General features: G+C 33.5%; 1 protein-coding gene across 5 annotated transcripts in view; it reads left to right on the forward strand.

Moving 5' to 3' along the window:
* The window catches only part of Diaph3 (diaphanous related formin 3), a 492,745-nt gene that overhangs the window by 175,081 nt on the left and 297,068 nt on the right, over positions 1–20,596 (forward strand). For all 5 annotated transcript variants that reach the window (XR_012436212.1, XM_074043284.1, XM_074043286.1 and 2 more), the window contains 8 exons: positions 84–194; positions 473–591; positions 1,356–1,472; positions 4,031–4,149; positions 8,332–8,396; positions 15,169–15,273; positions 18,608–18,916; positions 19,708–19,822. Coding sequence is in view for 4 of the 5 variants with exons in the window: in XM_074043284.1 (XP_073899385.1) it covers positions 84–194; positions 473–591; positions 1,356–1,472; positions 4,031–4,149; positions 8,332–8,396; positions 15,169–15,273; positions 18,608–18,916; positions 19,708–19,822 (1,060 nt within the window). In the remaining variant the exon portion in view is untranslated. The remainder of the gene's footprint in view (positions 1–83; positions 195–472; positions 592–1,355; positions 1,473–4,030; positions 4,150–8,331; positions 8,397–15,168; positions 15,274–18,607; positions 18,917–19,707; positions 19,823–20,596) is intronic.

Raw genomic sequence — 20,596 nt, forward strand, 5'->3', positions numbered from 1 at the left:
CAAACCCTTAATTTCTTCCATTTTGTTACTTTTTGTTTTATGTTGCATACCTAGTCTGAGCCTCACTGTGTCATTTGTTGTAGGTAGCTTGCATGCAGCTCATAAATGCCCTTGTTACATCTCCTGATGATTTGGACTTCAGGCTTCATATCAGAAATGAATTTATGCGTTGTGGATTGAAAGAGATATTGCCAGTAAGTGCCCTGCAGTCTCCTTATTAATATTTAAATTAGAAGAGTACTTGAGAGGGGGAAATTTAGATAAATTACCCTTAAGAATAATTTATCTGTGAGAAAGGCTTGAGTATAAAAATCTATTTTTGAACTATAGATGATATTTGAGTATTATTTAGCACATTAAATGTTTGAATGCTATAAATGAAGTTGAATGGTTGATTGTTTACATTTTATTAATTTTTTTGCATAATTAAAAACAAAATCCTTTAGTATAATTTCCTGTTTAATATCTTTAGATTTTAAAGCATATTAAGAATGATGGCCTGGATATCCAGCTTAAAGTCTTTGATGAGCATAAGGAAGAAGATTTCATTGAGTTCTCTCATCGCCTTGAAGATATTCGAGCTGAATTTGAATATCCTTTTGTTTTTGGGTCTAGTCAAAAAATATGCAAAATTACTATGTGATTTTATTAGTTTATTGGGTATTTTTGTGAATGTATACATATGCAAATGGATGTTACCATTTAACGAATGGATTTTATTAGGCCAACTTTTTATTGGTGTGGGGGGCAGTGCTTTCGGTTGAACCCAGGTTCTCATGCATGGTATGTAAGTACTGTTCCACTCAGCTATATCTCCATGCAACCTTCATCTTATATTTTTATACAATCTGTTATTTTTATGTTTGGCCCTTCCTTTCCAACCTAATGTTTCCAAGCATTGGGAATTGGGTAGTCTCAATCTGGTGGCTGTCCCCTCCCCTTGCATTGGTCGCCTACATGTGTAGCCCCCCTGTTAACTCTGCAAGCCCTGGCCCTTTTCTGAGATTCACCAGATTACTCTCCTCAACTAGGGCTTCTCCATGATACATAATGTCTGCTCCTGCTCTCTTGGTGAGGTACCCTTAGAACTCAATATGGTCTTCACAACCAGTTGCCTACTTCCTTTGCCCCAAACAACATGTTGGTTGATTGGAATTGATAGTAAAAGGGGAAGCCAGAAAGTGTCAGGTCAAATTGCCATCTCCAGAGTTTTTGCCTAGCCTCAATCCTAGACACTTGTCTTAGATACCTGGGATGTTAGTTTATCAAAGACTTACAGATTGGATTCTGTTCATATCATTACAACTGTTTGGTGTAGAGTATAAATAAATTCATATGTTCCTTAATAAACTTACTGAAGCATCTGATGTTTACAACACGGTGTGGAATACAGTTAAGGAAACTAGAGCAGAGGGATATTTTATTTCTGTTCTTCAGCATCTTTTGCTGATTAGAAATGATTATTTTATTAGGTAGGTAGAAATTATATTCCAATTTTGTTTCTCCAATAAGTAAATCTATTGTAAAATTCACCTGATACTTTATTTGGATAAGGAAAAAATTTTATTTCTGTTACAATATTGATTTACAGCATATGCTGTTTCCTCTGGGCATACATTTAATTAGATGATGGTAAAATGATGTCACTATTAGTTTTGTAAGATCAAAAAGCACAACATACACCGTTGTGTGGCATGCTCAGTTGATCCTGTCATTTTAATGGGAAACAGCAATTACAAGTTCAAGACAACTCCATCTCTTTTTTTCCCACACTCCCAAACTTCCATCTTCATTGTTATTTATTCTTAAAAAGATTATACTTTTATTATGAGTGTGTCAGAATTATGACCACTTAGAAATTTTTATCATTCATTTTTAAACTTTTATTTATTTATCTTTTTAATTACATACAGTAAAAATGAACTTTTATTGACATACAGTCTGAGTGTTGTTCTTTGGGTTTTACCTTTATTTCTTGGATTAATCTATTGCAAATGGACCTGGATTTTACCTTTTGATAAAACTTAGATGACCTAAGCATTTTTTAATACCACTTTTTTTTTTTCAAGGTAGGTCTTGTTATCAGCCTCCCAAGTGTTACATTTATAGCTTGGATCACCTTGCCACACTTAATACTATTTTAATCTACTTTTGATACAAAAAAATATACTTTTCTATGTTTTATATATAATGGATTAGCTTTATCTTGTTAGTTTGCAAAATGTTCTCATTTTAAAAAAATGGCAGATTAGAATCCTTTTGATTTTCACCTTTGGGACAATGAACATTTTGCTCCACTTGGAGAAGTTACATCAGAGGCAGCCCTGATTCCTCAAAAAAAAGGGGGCAGGGTGGAGTGAGGGAAGGGGATTGCAGCAAGATAATTGAAAGGAGGAGATCAAATTCAGTAATGCGCTAAATAACTAGTGCCTTACCAGGTACAAAATGCCATGGTGGTTGAATTTTCATAGGAGATCATTTCTGATGTTTGTTAAAAGTAGTACAGAAAAAATGAATATAATTTAACAATATGGTTCAATAAAATGGCATTTTATCCATGAAATAATAGCAATTTATGTTTATCTCTTTATTAAGTTTATTATTTCTCTGACAAATTGACTAACACACTGATATTGGTCATAGATACTATTTTCTAGATGTACATTTCTGGAATCCAGAAATACATTGTTTGCTATTTTTTTTTTTTTGAGAGAGTTTTTATATAAAATTTCAGCTGCATGGCAAGTGAATGCTTAACTGGGCTTATTGGGGTTGAGAAAAATTTACAGTCATTATTTTTTTAAAAAGTACAAAATGGTTTGTATTATTAAAGTAAAATATTTGAAAAACATTGGAATAACATTAAGACTAAGAAAGGAACAAAGTATCTAAAATTTCAGCTGTGAAATGTTTGTGAAGCATATGCACGTAAGTACGTAATAATGTCTTTGAAAGATGTTAAAATTAAGGCTGACATATATGATAAAAGCTTCTTTGTTTTATATGCAAGAACTACTTCTTGGATATTTTTACTCTGAAAATTAATGAATGTTCTTTGTCTTTGCTAATGTTCTGCTGCAGTAGATTTTATTTTAGCATGATTTCAGTGGTTTTTTTTAGGTATTAGGTAAATAGGTGAAGGACAGTAGGTCATAGTTGTTAATGAAGGAAACTCCAGAGTCCTGAGGGGCCCATCTCTTACATGATAGGGAGGATTTGGAGCTGGAAAATGTAGTATAAAAGTAATAGGAAAGACAGAAATCCAATAAGTAATTGAGCATGGAGTACCGTACCTCATTGGAAAAGAACTACATCACTTTGGTGTGGTTTTGTTTGTAAAATCTTTTTTGTGTATCTTTCATATTTGTTTGCTTGAGTCTTAGGGGATTGTTTTAAGTTTTTTAGAAATGCACATTGACTGAATTTTGCTGTAGTGACAATAAAAACCCTGTTTGTGAGTTTTAGTTTAATTTTGAATTTTGGACATTGCTATTATACTAATTTTTTTCTAATTTTCTTTTGAAGAAGAATTATTAATTTGGCATTAAATATAATTTAGAGTTTCCTGTTTTAATTCAATTCCATGAACATTCTGCAACCAATGTACTATATGGTTTTAGAACTCTTTAGAAAAGCTTTTAGAACTTTTGAGTTGCATTACTAAAATGAATTAATGGTAGCTATTTCACAATGTCATAGTGTAAGGTTGATCTCTGAGGACTGATCTTAAGTACATTCCAATATCTTTATAAATGCTGATGAATTAAGTAAACATTTGACTTTCATAAGGAAATCATCTTTAAAGCATAGTGTATTTTCTAAAAAATTATTTAAAAAAATCTTGGAATCATTAGAAAGAAAATGACTAGAAATTGTGTTTACTCTCCTATGTTGTTATATCCTCCTGTTGAAATCATGTTAATAAAAATATTGTTGAACTTGAAATCACCCTTACATAAAATGTGTATTGTTTTCATGTCATGATATACTAATGAACTTAGTATACATTTTTTCCTTTCTCTGATTTTAGAGAACAGTACTTCAAATTAATTGACGAGTGTGTATCCCAGATTGTACTGCATAGAGATGGGATGGACCCAGACTTTACATATCGAAAGAGACTAGATTTAGATTTAAGTCAATTTGTAGGTAAGTATTTCTCTATTAATTAAATAGAAGTATATTTTCTTTTATCTTGTGGGTACTGATTTTCATGGTTTGGCTGTTGGACCTCCTGTGGGTCCTTGATTTTTTTTTAGGGAATCCCAATAGTCAGAGTTTGCCTATTTCATTGTGTTGATATCTTGTACATGGTTCAAAACAGTGATTTGTAAAACTGTTGGCACCTTGTTGTAAGTCAATGTAGTAGCAGCAGTCGCATTTACTCTTAGTAGAGCAAATCAGCAAAGACTGCCAATTTTTAGTTAAGAATTCAAAGTCCTAACAATATTAATTTTATTGAATATTGATTCTTGAGTGCATCTTTTAATATTCTATGTTAACCAATAGAATACATGCATAAAACGCTTCTGTATACCAAAGTACAATTAAAAATAACGACCTTATATAATTGTTTGAATCGTGAGCAAAACTGTTTTTTTTTCCCTTTCTGATTTTGAAAGACTGTTACAAAAACTGGCTACTTTAACATATGTGTTTAGCACATATTTTCTTAAAATCAAATGAAGTGAGCCTGTATGTTATAGAAAATGATCGACAGAATTTGTTGCCAATGAGAAAACCCCTTTTAAGTGGAAATTTGAATTGTGAAAACTTAGATCTATTGCTGTCAGCTTGACAGTTTCTCAAAAAAAAAAAAAAAATTTTTTTTTCCCCCTAAGGAAAGAGGAGATTAACCTGTATGATCTACTGTAGAAAGTGATGTGCCAACATGTGGAAGAAGGTCAGGACTCAGCAAAACTGTTTTCCAAATGACCATTGTCTGGTGCCAGTGATAGCACTTCAGCATAAGCAAAAGATAAAAATGCAGCTTGGATCAGGGATTTTAAAGTAAATGAGCACAAAAAGTTCACTGATACATGTGATTCCACATTAGGACTATTTAAGAAATGCCATTTGTCAAACTTTGGTGTAACATCAGAGAAGAGAATGTGTAATGATTTGAAAAGTATACTAACACACACACTTGCCTTTTGTAACTTCATATCTGTGCAAGACAGTTTTTCTTCTGAATCCCAGAGAAATGGAACATGTATGGAATGAGTAAAGAACTGGATAGTACTGGTGACATTGATGAAAAAATGCTTGTTTTCTGAGAAGATAAATAATTACAAGTTCCTGAAGTGTGAAGGTGACACAGAAACTGAGAAAAAAACATGCTCTTAAAATGAAGTCAACTAAACTGGGGAGTGGTTTTGAGTATTCCATCTGAACATTAGGAATGGCTTTTCTTGAGTAGCTCTGGGGAAACCCTTGAGAAGAATATATCTATGAACAGTGCTTGGATAAATGAAGCACATGTAGATAGTTTTAATAAAATAATTGTGCTTATAAATATTTAGAATGGACTTGGAGACTTAAATACAGAAGAGAATGCTATTGTGTTTATATAATAGGTGAGAAAAGACAGAGGTTGGGCAGAAGGAGATAAATGTCTTAGTAAGTTAATAAATGGTAAAATAAAATTGGGATCAGATAGGGGATACTGTCTTCACCTTTTATAATAAGAAATTGCCTGTAACGTCTTAAAGAGATAAATTAAGAAATAACAGTATGCATGTTTATTTTAATTAAGCTAACCAACAGAATAATTAAATCTAGAAAGAGATATGAGGTGCTTCTAGTTTTTGTGTTTGGTTCCTTTTTCTTATAAAAGGGGTTAAAAGAATATATGTTGAGTGCTTAGGAGATTAATTTAAGATCTTCAGTTCCCTTACTCAATCCACCTTTGCCTTCTCAGATGAAAATAAATGTTAGTTTTGACCAAGATGTCCAGGTGCACAAATGCTTTTTTACCTAAACCAAATGAACAGTCTTTTGGTCAGTCAATACATATTATTCAGCCCTCCTCTTTACCAGGTACTGAACTAGGCTCTGAGTGTTCAAAGGCAACCAAACTGCTGTCTAGTTTAGGAAGATAGACATTTATCAAATGGGCATTCAAATAAGTAACAATTCACTAAGTGAACAAATCTCTGGTTTAGATTGGGGCATAGGTTTGTAGCAGCTAGATGAGAGTTTATTTGGGGAAATAACTTAATTTCATTACCACTAGCAAGTTCAGGATATGAAAGCTTAGTCAAATCAATTGTATGTTTATCTTATAGAACATCCTTTGTTGGAGAAAATTATTCTATGCTGGGCACAATGGCTCATGCTTATAATCTCAGCTGCTTAGGAAACAGAGATCAGGTAGGATCATTGTTCAGACCAGCCTGGGTAAAAAAGTTATCAAGAACCCCGTCTCAACCTAAAGCTGCTCGTGGTGGTGCATGTCTATTATCCCAGCTATGTGGGAGGTATAAATAGCAAGATCATGGTCCATGCTGGCCCAGGCAAAAATGTAAAACCCTAAAAATGTCATGTTTCTCTTTTTACCTTTTATATTTTTTCTTCTACAAAATCAGAGAACAGGAGGGCAGGACAGGTTTTGCTCAGGATTGGTGGGGTTGGCACTAGAGGGAGGGGGCCGTGGCAGAGAAAGGAGTAGGAGGATGCATGTGGTGCACATAATGTATCCACATATATATAAAAAATGATACCTGTTAAACTGTTCTAGGAATTGAGAGGGGGGATGAAGGAGAGCAGTGGAGGGGTGCATTCAAGTATGATATATTTGACACATTGTAAGGGTCATTGTATATGGTACAATGTACCCTCCACCTATCACAACAATAAAAAAAAGACCTTTCATAAATATCACCATGTGCTCCCAGTGCAACAATAATAAAAAATAAAGGAAAAAGAAAAAAAAAAAAAGAGCTGGGATTGTGGCACAAGTGCTGAACACATGACTACCAAGCATGATGCCCTGTATTGAAACCCCAGTTCCATCCCCAGCCCCACCAAAAAAAATTACCTCAATTTTTCTTCAAATTGATTTCTCTCTCTCTCTTTTTTTTTTTTTTTTGGTGCTGGGGAGCAAACCCAGGGCCTTGTGCATGTTAGGCAATAAAGCACACTACTGCTAGCCAAGTAGCATTTATTGATTGATTGATTGGTGGGACTCAGGGCTTCACATTTCCTAACCAGGTCCTCTACTCTTTAGCCACACCTCCAGTTCATTTTGTTCTGGTTATTTTGGAGATGGGGGTCTCATGAACTATTTTCTAAGGCTGGCCTGGAATCATGATCCTCTCAATCTCAGTAGCTAGTGACAGGTGTGCATCCCTGCAACCAGGCTCCCATTGTATTTTTAATGTCATCATTTGATTGCCATTCTGCCTCACAATGTTTTTCATTTCATGAATCATATTTTTCATTAATCATTGCATTTAGGAAGTGGGACTGATGTTTGGATGCAGTGGTTTGGCCATTCTTTTGATTACCAGCTTCTCTGTAATTTTTTTTAAAGCACATTAATGTATTTGTTTCATTAACAAAGAAAAGGATAAACTATATTGTGATAAATTCAATGAATTATCTTCCCTATGTATTATTCCATCATGTGGTTATGCATCATAACTAATTTAATCCATTATTGGTGGGCAATTCAGTTATTTCCAGTTATTTTTGCTAATGTAAAAAATATTTTAATGAGTATTCTTGTTCAAAGTCAGAGTCCTAGAAAATAGAATTGCTGGATGAAAAAGAATGTATTTAAAACTCTAGTACCTATTACTTGGTTTTCACCAGCAAAGTTCCTAGTTTATCCATACCTTATTATGTGTTTGTTTCCCTATGTCAGTCTCAATGTTGGAAATCATGTCTCATTTAATCTTTGCTCTAATTTCTCATTAAAATTTGTATGTCTTTGTATTAGGGGAAAGCAAACATTTTAGCCATTTTTCCATAATTTTCTGTTTATTACTGCCACCTGTTTTACTAGCTTGTGTGATACATCCTGATCTCATGTTTCAAAATAGTTATGGATTGACCATAGAAATCCTAAATGTTACAGGTTATAACTGAATACTACTCTAGCCTGATAGAAGCTTAAAATTTTATTTGGGTTAGTCTTATCCTATATGTATTCTTATTTTTGGTGTCATGCCTTAAGGAGTGTTCATTATAATTATTTTTTTCTCTATTTTGTTTATTTCATCACTGATGGTATTTCTAATTTTCTATGGTTTTTGTTCTTTATAAACTTAAGTCATAATGAATTTAAGCAGGACTGCAATTGACAACTTCTTATCATTGCAATTTTAGATATTTGCATAGATCAAGCAAAACTAGAAGAAGCTGAAGAAAAAGCATCAGAACTTAACAAGAAAGTAAGTAACTTTGACTAACTTTGCAAGACTCTGTGAAGACCCACTATATGCAGGGTTCTGCTGCAGGGAATTTGCTTGTTCTTTACTCTGTCTTCTTTACCCATGAAGTATGTGCACAGCTGTTGTTCTCCCAGGAGGACTTCCTAGACCACTGAGCTCTTTACAAGTCTATGATCCACTCTCCTAACCTTTACTCTTCCTGTTTTTCTTCCCTGATTTTTCTTTTATTATATCCATTGTCCTCTGACAATGTTGATAGTTCATGTATTTATAAATGTGTATATAAATGTGTTCGCTATTCCTTCATTTAGAGTAAATGTTTAGGATTTTTGTTTGCTTTTTTCACTGTTTTTACACTAAGAATAATTCCTGGCTCTTTATAAGAATGAAAAGATATTTTTTGAAAGAGTGAATGATAGTTGAATAAATACACATGCAGTCAAAAATGTAAAATTAGTAATTCTCAAGAAATCATAATTTAGACTCTTAGGACCAAAATCATGTTTAAAATTTTGAGAAAGATTAACTTGTTTTTGTTTTGATTAAAGTTGTTTCATCACACTAAGTTGAACTGTAGAACATTTCTACTTTCATAAGTCAAAACCGCTCAGATATTATCAGCTTCATTTGTTTCAAGCTGGTACTATTTCTGTGTATCCAGCTATTTCTCACTTTTCTTTAAAGTATTGTTTTGAACTTTTATCTCTGGCTTAGCACGTACCTATTAGATTTTTCTTGGTTGGATTCTTGACACTTGAAGTGGTCATTCTGAATTGAATTCTTGGAGGTGGTGTCTCACATTGGTTGAATAACATAATTACTAGTACTGTCTCCATAAACAACCCACAGTGAATGTTTGCTAAGTGAGATTCGTTTGTGTAAGACACTTTCCCGAGGAGTGTGCATACTTGACACAGCAGGTCCTAAACATAACTTCTGAGAATTCTGTTCTATAAACTTGAAAGATCAGACGGAATTGGGAAATGAAAGGTGCCCTTTCATAAATTAAGAGTAACTTCTGAAAAACATTGTAAATGTCCTATCTGAGAAGTCCTAAGGGGTTGAATTCACCAAAACTTTCTGAGAGGTCATGGACCAGGCCTTTTGCTGCAGGTTTGGTTACAGCTGTGAATATGATGCTGACATTACCCTAAAGTGACTTAGTTTAGTACGGGGAAACAAATTAATGGATCATTTAAATTAAGCATCAAAAGTGTTAACAGTTGATAGATGTTCCTGTTGTAGGGTGACCCTTCCCCCAGCCAACTTTGTATTTTAAGCTCAGTAAGCACTTTCACTCTTGACAGGAATGTACTAGTAAACTTTCAAGTAATAGGTCTGGATATATCTCAAATAGTATGAATTCCTCTTGTTATCATTTTTAGGTATATACTGTATATGAATGGAGTTAAATGTAGCTTTCTCAATAGATTTGTCTTAAAACACAAACTTGAATTGTAAATATAAGAAGACCTTGTTCAAGGTTAACTTTTATTTTTTCTTTTTTATCCAAAAATTATCTTATATATATTTGGAAAATCTTGTTTGCTCCACAAAAATTTCTATTGCCATACTATTTTGTATATATCAGCAAAAAGTGTTCTGATAGCTTTATAAGGACACATGTAAATACATTGCTGTAGGCAGGAAGCTATCTGTTGCTAGACACATTCTTTATTTAGGTGCATAAATTTGAAAAATGAATACCAAAAATGTCAGGAAGTGTATAGAGAATATTGAATTATCAACTTTCTTCTACAGAGGCACTAATACATTTACCTTAGGGAATGAAATTAAGTAGAACCTCAACCTTAACTGTTTTTCTTGACATTTTTGAGTGTAATTTTATAAGTGTAATATTGCTCTAGCAACTGTTTTTAGAAAAGAGGGCTATCGTATCAATTTTTATAAGGTATGTTTTTAATGGAGACTCATTTTATCCCCAAGGCTTCAGTGATTTGACTATAGCTATTACAAAAATGCTAAAGCAAAGTTTATATTTCATCCTTTTATAGAAGAGGATTTAGAAAATTATGTCTTTGGTATGAAATATACTTTTGGTATGGCCAAGTTAAGTGAATAAATTTTCATGGAGTATACTAATTATGATTTTAATTATTTTGTTTTTTTTCCTGATCCCCTAATCCCTTTTCCTTCTGAATTTTAGTGTAGAGATAGGATAGTGCACATATCGATGTTTTCAAACCCCTCATTGTTACTATCATAAGAGCAGCTTTCTTTTTGTTGTTGTTGTTGCTGCAGTGTAGTAGTGACCTTTTTTCATTGGAAAGGAAGGAAAAGAAAAAATGATTTCTCAAAGATTTTTTGACACTAGAAAAACTTAGTATAAAATATTGACATAATCATTCAGCATATAAAGCAAGATTTGACAAGAGTTAGCTCATCACTTCCTTCAAAAATATTTATTGAGTTTAATTATAAATATAAGGCTTTGGAAAGGAGATGAATAAAAATAGAAAAGGTTCTCACTTTTATGAGCATTCAAGTTGGTGTCATTGATGTGTATGATGGTACATCTTCATATTTTTTTGTTATGGTTTGATAAGTAATGTGGTAGAAAAGCCATGTGTGGCATGAAAGTCTGTAGAAAAGATTCCTCATCTAGTCCTGGGTGGCCAAGGTAGATTTACCCAAGGAGGTGATAATATGTGTGGGTTCTTGAAGGATCAGTGTGTAGTAACACGTTGAGATATTCAAGGAGGGGTGTATTTAAATTTCTTTTGAATTTCCTATAACTAGCTCAAGCTTAATTTGCTGTGGTTGGATATGGTCTAATTGTGTTCTACCATAGGCCCATGTGATAAAGACATGGTTCCTAGGATTCCACTATTGGAAGATGGTGGACTCACTAAGGAGTGGGGCCTCGTAGGATCCTTAAGTGAGTGGCAGCATGAGGTTGTTTTCTGTTCCATCCATGTTCCTCCCCTTGAGTCCTCCTGAGAGAGCAGGTTGAGATAAAAGGAGCAAACTTCGTCCTTTCATCCTCCATACCTTGGGTTCTCCGGGTAGTCATTTGCTTGTTCTTGCACATATTTCTCCCATTGCTGCCTGTGTTGTGAGGTGATGCAGCCAAAGGGCAGCTTTTGCCATAGAGCCTGTGCTATGCTAAATGCACTTTGAACCTTCAAAATCTATGAGCTAAACAAGTAAGCATTTTAAATAGAGTAAGTACTTTAAATAACTAGCCTGTATCATCTATTTTGTTATAATGTTGTAAAACTAATACATACCCAAAATCTAAATTTATCTTTCTTCTCCCTAAAAATATTTTTTTTTCCTCCCTACATTTTATATCCTTTTTTGTTTCCAGTCTGAAAATACACAAATCACTATGGTCATCTTAGATACCTTCCACTCACTTATTTCCTTCTTTCAGTCTGATACACACTCTTAGATTCTGCAGTGTCATTTCCTTTCTGTTACCCTCTCCTCTACCTCAATTATTTCTTGGATAATTGTAGTGGCTTCCAAACTAATTTCTATGCCTCTCATATTTCTCTTTGAGTCCATCTTCCATACTTCTGCTGGTTGGGTTTTACAAGATGTAAAGTTGATTATGTTAATTTCATAGTATTCATATTCACATTGGTCTCCATGGTTTTTAGGAAGAAGGAGTAACTCTTTGGTTTATTGCAAAATTCCTTTCACTAGTGTCCTTGTGACCATCTCTAGTTTTATCCCTGCAGCCTGTTTTCATACCTGCTTTGGTGCCCCTCACCAAGGAATGCTTTTCATTCAACAGTGTGCTGAGCTCTTCCTTCTGCTTGACGTGCTGGCTGTGCTGTTCTGCTCACTCCTTAAGTTATTCAGACCTGATGTTAAGCATCCTTCCTCCAACACTGGCTTTTTACTTCACTACCAGGCACTGTTTACTAAATGCTTTGATTGTGCTATGTTCGAGTGTCTGTTTCCAGTTCCTTGCCCTCTGAGGGACAGGTTTTAGGCACATTGTTAGGTGTAGTATAATGGGAAATAGATTGGTTGGAGTCAGATCCCAGAGTGTTCTTAGATATTAACTTAATGATACAATCAAACTACTGAGAATTTAAACATAAAGAAGTCAGATTACTTGAACTATACTTTACAGAAAATAGCAGTATTCAAAAAAAATGATTGGTAGGAACAAAGATAAATTTGGTTTTGAAAATGTCTTTTTTTTTAATGCATTGAGCAATTGAAAATGCATTTCTGGATTGATCAATAGTCTGGGATTAGAAAAATTGATCTAATCATAGGGATTTGGAAACCAGCAGTCTATGAATGATGATTAAAATACAGAGGTATTGAAGATACCATCTTATGAGAAATGTGGAATGATACAGAGGGATGAGAGAAGAGTCCTGCAGTCTGCTGACAGTAAGCTTTGAGTTTTGAGGAATATATAACCCAGAATAACAATTGGTAGGAGCTGTCAAGGAGTAGCAGAAGAGCGAGAATTCTGTGTTGTAATGGAATATGCTGAGAGAGGTTGAATATGGAGACATACTTGTAATTGTTTATGTTGTAGAGCAAGTCTCTCTACTGTGGGAAATGGAAATGTTTCACAATCTATGTTGTCTAATGTGGTCTTTGGCATCATGTGTATCTCTTATGTACTTTAAAATGGTTACTGTGATCGAGGACCTGAATATTTAACTTTATTTAATTTTTATTGATTTCAATTTACATAATCACTGTGGACACCAACTTATGATATTAAATAGTATAGCTATGGAGAGATCAACTAACATGAGGTTTTGAGTCCAGGGGATTTGGACTTTAGTAAATCATGGGTTTTTTAGAGTGAAAGATTGATTGCTAAGTTGTAGTGGATAATTGAAATGAATGAAGTTCAAGAGGTTAGAATAGTGAGTATGGGCTAAGAACACTCTGAAAAATTTGAGTTTGAAGCAAAAAGTAAGATTATGTTAGAGGGTTATAAAAGTTAAGATGAAGGGCTACAGTACAGAGGGGCTGAAAATGATGTAGCTCAGGGGCCAAAGACATTGATTTAGTTGGTGCTTGTCAAAGCACTTGTTACGTAAGTCAGACACAGAAGCACAAGCATCACATGTGTTCTCTCATATGTGGAGCCTATGGAGAAAACAAAAAAGAGAAGAAAAGTAGAAGACAATATCAGGAAGAGGAAGGGGACCCCCAGGGAAAAGAGGATGCTATAACTGAGGGTAAATGGGAGGTGAAAAGGATTAAAGTACATTACATGCATATATGAGAATGTTACAGTGAAAACCAATATTTTGTACAATCAATACACACACTAAAAAAGAAAAGTTGGGTCCACCTTTGAGGCCTCAGTAGGGTTTGGCTTGTAGATTAGTTACATTATTAGGTTTAAGATTAGTGTCTTTTGTCATTGTTATTAAATGGTAGATGGGATTTGGAAGAGCCATGGTAGTGGAGTGGTAATTAGTGCTTGTGTAAGTTTGGGTGAGGTGAAGGACATGTGAAGAGTTTTTACCTATTGGTTTCTGTTATCCCAATAAAGGAACACAGGATGGGAATGGGGATTAGCAGCCTGTAATTTACCTTTCTCACTTGTAAAATGGCAATTAAAATATTTCTTATTTCACAGAATTTTGGTTATAAAATGTAAACAACTAAAGAATGGGGGAGACTATACAGATGGGGTCTGGGGGATGTACAGAATCTCTACCTTTAGCCCAGTTTTGCTGTGAACCTAAAACTGCTCCAAGAATGTTTTATTAAAAGATCTGAAGCATTATCTACACATTAATTATATGGAAGTGGTTTGGTTTCATCTGAGCAACTCAGGATTCAAAGGCAGAATGTATATTTAATCTCACAGATTTTACTAGCTGCAGACTAGTAACTTCTCTATGTCAAGAGCAAAATTAGGTTCCCTTTGTAAGCTAAATAAACTGTTGAGTTTTATTTATAAAATAAACAGTTTTGTAAACTGTTGAGTTCAATATTGCTCTTATCCTAGTTGATGTTTGGCTATATTAAAAATCTGCTGAGTATATTTTTGAAGCATTTGAATTTTTTTATTATTTGATTTTTCTTTTCTCTTTCAAAAAGAGACACATGTTCTTGATTATAAGACCATACCCTGTTTAGTTCACTTTTCTTGGGAGTGTATTTCAGTCCTGATGAAAAGTAAAACTATTTGAATGCAAGATAGGAACTTGTGATGAGTGGCTATGTAAATTAAGAAACTCATTGGATTTGCCAAATTTTATTGTTTGCCTTCCTCTCAGAAGATAATGTACTAGGAGCTTTGAAAGACTAGTTTATCATTTATCTTTCAGATAGTAGGAAATATAAGGAAAAAAGTAGGCAATTGATATTAAAATAGAATCTTTTAAAAATCATGTTGATAAACTATAGATAAACTTTAAGTATATATTTTTACAGGTAGAGGGCAGCAAGGAATTCAATGCTTTGCTTGCTATTATTTTACAGAAAATCACAATGATATTTAAGGACTTTTAAGAAAAATGCCAAGGTCCTTGATAACAATGGCCCAGTTTGCTTTGCTGGGAGAAGAAGGTCACAGACTCCATCTCTGGCTTTGTCTTCTCCCTTGCGAATGAGTGATTTGGGGGAAGGACCTGGTTAGATCTAAATAAAAACTGTGAGTGACTTTTCAAAAATCTACCATTCCTTTTATAAGACCAATTCAGAGATGTATGTTCTATTGACAGATCATTAGAGTTGTATTTTTATATGAAGAATTAGGCTTTTTCATTTCCATTCTTCTCTCTCTTTTTTTTTTTCTTCCTCTTTTCAGTTTGAAAAGGAGTTGACTGACCACCAAGAAACTCAGGCTCAATTGCAGAAAAAAGAGGCAGAGATTAATGAGCTTCAAGCAGAGTTACAAGCTTTTAAGTCTCAGGTAAAATACCATCCTGAGTGAATTTGGTATTGAAACTCACTGAGAGCAAAGGTCATGTTATATCTTCATAGCATAGAGCTGTTTAAACTTTAATTTCCCTTGTATGTTTTTGTATTATTATCCACATGTATTTCTGTACTGCTATGTTTATTTATTTATTTTTAAAAACTTTGTCACTTCTTTTCTTCTAGTATTTTTAGGAATCTCTAAGCTTTTACTAATTGACCCTGCTTCCTTCTGTTTCATTGGGGATTTTGTTTCTAATGTCACATGCTTCCTAAGTAATTAAGCCAAAAGGTTAAGAAAGTCTTTTGCTCTTAGATTTGTCATTCATCACTGATCTTTATCCTACACTCGGAAATTATTGCTCAAACTATTTATTTTTGCAGACCTTCAGCCTATGGGTGCCTTGCAGTGAAAGATAACCTCTAGCCGAATGAGAACATTTTCTGATAATTTTTCAATTTCCAAAAGTAAACAGATTTAAAACATGACAAAAAACAGAGCAAATCTGGATTATGAGCAGACAGCTCACCTACGAGCTATACACATAAAGCAAGAAATACATCATCTGCATGCTTTATACAGATGTAAGGAGGCAGAACATTCATTGCTAAATTTCTTCATGTAGATTTATACACAGGATGAGGAGCAATAAGTACAGGCTTGCCATTTTTACCATCTCAATTCATGGTTACATGCAAATAGTCCTCAGGTATATTGTTTGAAAATTTTCTTTTTAATACTTAATGGATAGTTTTCTTACAAAGATTGCCTAAATACACCTTATGAGATTGCCATCTGTTAGTGTTCAATTTTATTAAAAAATTAAAACCTCCTGTATCCAAGAAAATTATTTTCATTGATCTTTCTTTAGTGTAGCAAGAAGGAAGAAACACATTTTGTGAATCTTTCATCTTCCTAACCTGGCTCCTTATCTCTCACATTAAAAGAAATGTTTGTGTTTTCTGCTTCAGATTGACTTAGACAACGACTGAAATATTTACTTTGAAATTTTCCTGTTCTGGGTAATATAAATTAAAGAACTTTTTTCCTTTTTAATTTTTCCCAGTTGAATGATTTCTCCCAAATCCACTCTAAAAAATTCCAGTTGATAAAAATATATATCCACAATCTTTGGATAAGTTATTGCTGCATGGTGCTTTTGTTGTAAAATAGAATGTATTTGAAACGGAAATCAAGGACTCTCCTAAAATTGTTTTAAATTTTGCAAAAATGATGATCTGTGTTTATGACTATTAGAGGAAAGACTGATTTTAAAAATGTAATTACCATGTTCATTTTTGAAGAACAAGTGGCAAATTCTTTCTTTGGATTTTATTTGTATTTTTCATGAACTCTTTACATTTATCTCAAGATCCTTCTTTAATTAAAGCTATGCTCATTATGAAGACGATGAATTAAACATATTCCATTACCTGTGATTTCCTTCCTTTTTCCTTTAGTCACTTAACCAAGCACTGAAGGGTGTTGGGGATATAGTACGAACAATATAGTTACAGTTTTATTGTCTGGCCTTCTGAACTATATCTATTCAAGTCAGTCATACTTCATCAAATGAACTATTCTGGAAAGAAATTCAACCATATCTTTGCATCAAGATGTTAGTGTAATTTATATCCTTAACATTCAAAGGGAAATCCTATTCTTGATCACAGTAACCAAGGGTAAAACTAAACTTTTTCTTCTTTACACTTAATGTTTTTGACAAGGTATACAATTTAATTTGTGGCCTCACTTTTTTAATATTGTGATACATATTGAAATATATAATTGTATATAATTGAATAATGGATTTTTTGAAGTCAGTAATTTATTCATAATTATGTTAAATTACCTAATGATATAAATATAATATATAAGTACTATAAATATAATTAATTGAATTTAACAATTTAAAGAAATTAATCATACTACAAAGATTGACTCAGGTCTTTTGCATGATAATCACAATCCATCTAATATAGTCTTATAGTACTATGGAAATATAAGGACAAACACAACCAGTGGATGTATCTGTTTTTTTTTTTTTTCTCTCCCATTTCTGTTTTTACCTTGTTTGTGGCCTTTGATTCTGCAGTAGTCTGTTTTGAAAAAAAAAGGGACTTTTTTTTCATTTGTGGCTTATGCCCCTGTGCTTAACTCTTTCTCTTCCTGTCTAGATTTCATGTATTTATTTCTTCAATGACTATCACATGCCAGTCCCTGTTTTATTTTGGTGGCACTGGAGTTTAAACTTAGCGCCCCAAGCTTGCTGGGCAGGCACTCTACCACTTGACCCACTTTACTACGCTGTTTTTAATGCAGGACAAATAGCAGTGAATAATATAATATAGTCTCTTTCCTTACCAAGTATTTAATCTATCAAAGAGTAATTGTTAATCATTCTCTAAATAATTATTTCACACCTTTGAGGAGAATTAGTGAGAAGTATAGTGGCCAATGAATATAAGATTACTATGCAGGTCAAGCTTTCTTGAGCAAGGAACATGGTAGCTTTGACTGGAAAGGCTAGTGAAAGGTGGTAGATTGGGCACTGTTTTAGGCAGAGGGAGCAGGACCTGAAGTCATTATGAGATCGTCACATACATGAAATTAAAAGAAAGTGATTTCAAAGTCCAGTTGGACTGGACCAGAACATGACTTTCTAGTCCTTACTAAAAGTTTTAGAATTTTTTTCTATAGTGTATAAGGACATCGACAAGATTTGAGCAAAGGCACCTTGTATAAATTGCATTTAAAAAAAATTGGATCTTATTATTATTATTATTTTTCACTTATACTTAAATGTATGTGTTCCATTGAGTTCCGTATACCAGTCTTTTTTTTTGAGATAGGGTCTTGCTATGTTGCCAAGCTGGCCTCAAACTATGTAGCCAAGGTTGGCCTTTTGAGTGCTGAAATTATAGGCAGGTACCAGTGCGTCCTTTTCCGTGAGCCTTTTCTTTTCATAGCCTGAGTGAACTTATCTCCTTCTATGACTTCAACTATTAACAGAAAAAAGCTGATTTTCAAATCTTCTAGATCCATATACCAATTTTGCTTGTGGGTATCTCTCTACTTTTATAACCATAACTGCCTCAAAATGGGGAATTTATAGTTTTGGCAATTACATTTTTTGAGAATAAAAGCTATAATTATCTTCTTAAAGTAGAAGAAAAAATTTTTTAGAATTCTGTTTTTAGGTTAAACCATGCAAAATTATTGGTACAGTTATTTTTGGTCTAATGTAATGCTTTATTTTTGAGTAAAATGTACTTTTGCATGTTTGTAGACATTTTCTTAATAGTGTCTTTACTATTTTCACCTCTAGTTTAGTGCCTTGCCAGCTGGTATCAAAATTCCCTTGCCAATATCCAAAGAAGACCAGACTGGACACCCAACACTTCCTCCCACTCCTCCACTGTCGTCTTGTGGAGTTATGCCACCTCCTCCACCGCCTCCACCGCCTCCTCCTCTTCCTGGAATGCCCATGCCATTTGGAGGTCCTGTGCCTCCACCACCTCCTCTGGGATTTCTTGGTGGACGAAACTCTCCTCCTCCACCAACCCTGCCATTTGGATTAAAACCAAAGAAAGAATTTAAACCTGAAATCAACATGAGACGATTGAATTGGTTAAAGGTAAAACACAAAAACAGTGGAAAATATACTTCTACTTAGAGTAAAATATAATTTTAATATCTACATTTACTAATATGTAATCTTCAGTGGAACTCCCCTCAAAGTGACAATCAAATGGTTGTGTGTGCGTGTGTGTGTGTGTGTGTGTGTGTGTGTGTGTGTGTATAAAATAGAAGTGTTAGAATAAAGCACTTTTGACTTGCTTGAGGCTTTATGCTCTATATATTTGGTGATAAGTGATGTTTCCATGGGATTTGATTTGTAATTACGTTGACAATTCAGTATTATTGTGATGGTACTATTCACTTGTGAAGTTTTTCTCCAAAGTACAAAAATTATTGCTTAAGAACTTTTCTCATTGGTAGCTTTTAGGAAATGTATTCTTAGTTGTCAGTTACTTAGGTCCCTGGAATTCTGAATCCTGTAGAAAGATAGTTTCATGGTCACACCAACTTGGGAAGTGCAGTATCGTGTGTCCTTTCTGTAAGACTCATAGTGTAAATAAGCATTAATAATGAATCTGAGAAATACAATTGATATGAAACAAATTAAAATTTCTTTCATTCAGCTTCAAACCCTGAAGTATTGGATCATGGGAACTTTTTCTTTCTTATAAGAGCTTAATATCCTGCAAAATTTGTCTTTCATTGAACAGACTTTGGGGTAAAATCTTAGAGCTTACGTGATGAACATTTGCTGGCAGCTATGAGATGCTGGGTCTTGTGTGGTGATTGGGCTGGGGCAGGTGAGGTACCCAGCTGTTTATGCATCAGTCTTCTCTCTGATTGCAGATCAGACCTCAGGAAATGTCTGAAAACTGTTTCTGGATAAAAGTAAATGAAAATAAGTATGAAAATACGGATTTGCTTTGTAAACTTGAGAAAACATTTTGTTGCCAACACAAAGGTAAGTTTAACATTTTGGTTATTAATTTATTTTGAGAATTTTAACATTGCCACTTTTTATATAACAGTCTCTAACAAACGTTAAGATCCTGTACCTGGTATTTTTTTACATTGCTAATGGTACATAAATGAGCTAATGAAAAGTTTAAATAGCAATTTTTAAACTCAGTATATCAAAAGAGCAATTATAAAAATGCAAATGTTTAAATAAAGGGTTTGATTCTTTAATTTCCTATAGTTTTTTTTTTTGAAGATGTTCCATTGGGGTAAATTAGAGATTTTTTTTTTTAAAGAAGAATATTTTAAGAGATTTTTGGCATGAGAATTACCTTTAGTCATGGAAATAGAAAAACAAAATATGAGCCTTCTTTTAGTCAGAATTTTGCCATCCTTAAGGGTTACAGTGATGGACACATAATTAAATTGGTGTGAGTCACATGGGATATAAAATTTACATATCTTCAAAGCTGAATTGAAAGTAACGTATTTGATTATATTATATGGTCATTTCATTAAAAGCAATAGCCTTCATTTTCCAAATTATTTTCAGACAGCTTTAACCTGTACAGTGTGATTAAAAAGTATGTTGTGTTTTTGTCTACAAATTAAGTTTATTTCATCCAATGTCATGGGCTTGCCACTTACATGTAGAGACTGATATCAATATATTGTTAAGTGAATATTTAAGTATCATGCAAAATTTATACGTTAGGTCTGTAGCATAAGGCACTTAGACTAATTATTACCTTTTTATTTTTGAAAAACAACCATTTTC

Source organism: Castor canadensis, chromosome 10 (genome assembly GCF_047511655.1).
Source record: "Castor canadensis chromosome 10, mCasCan1.hap1v2, whole genome shotgun sequence".
Classification (NCBI taxonomy): domain Eukaryota; kingdom Metazoa; phylum Chordata; class Mammalia; order Rodentia; family Castoridae; genus Castor; species Castor canadensis.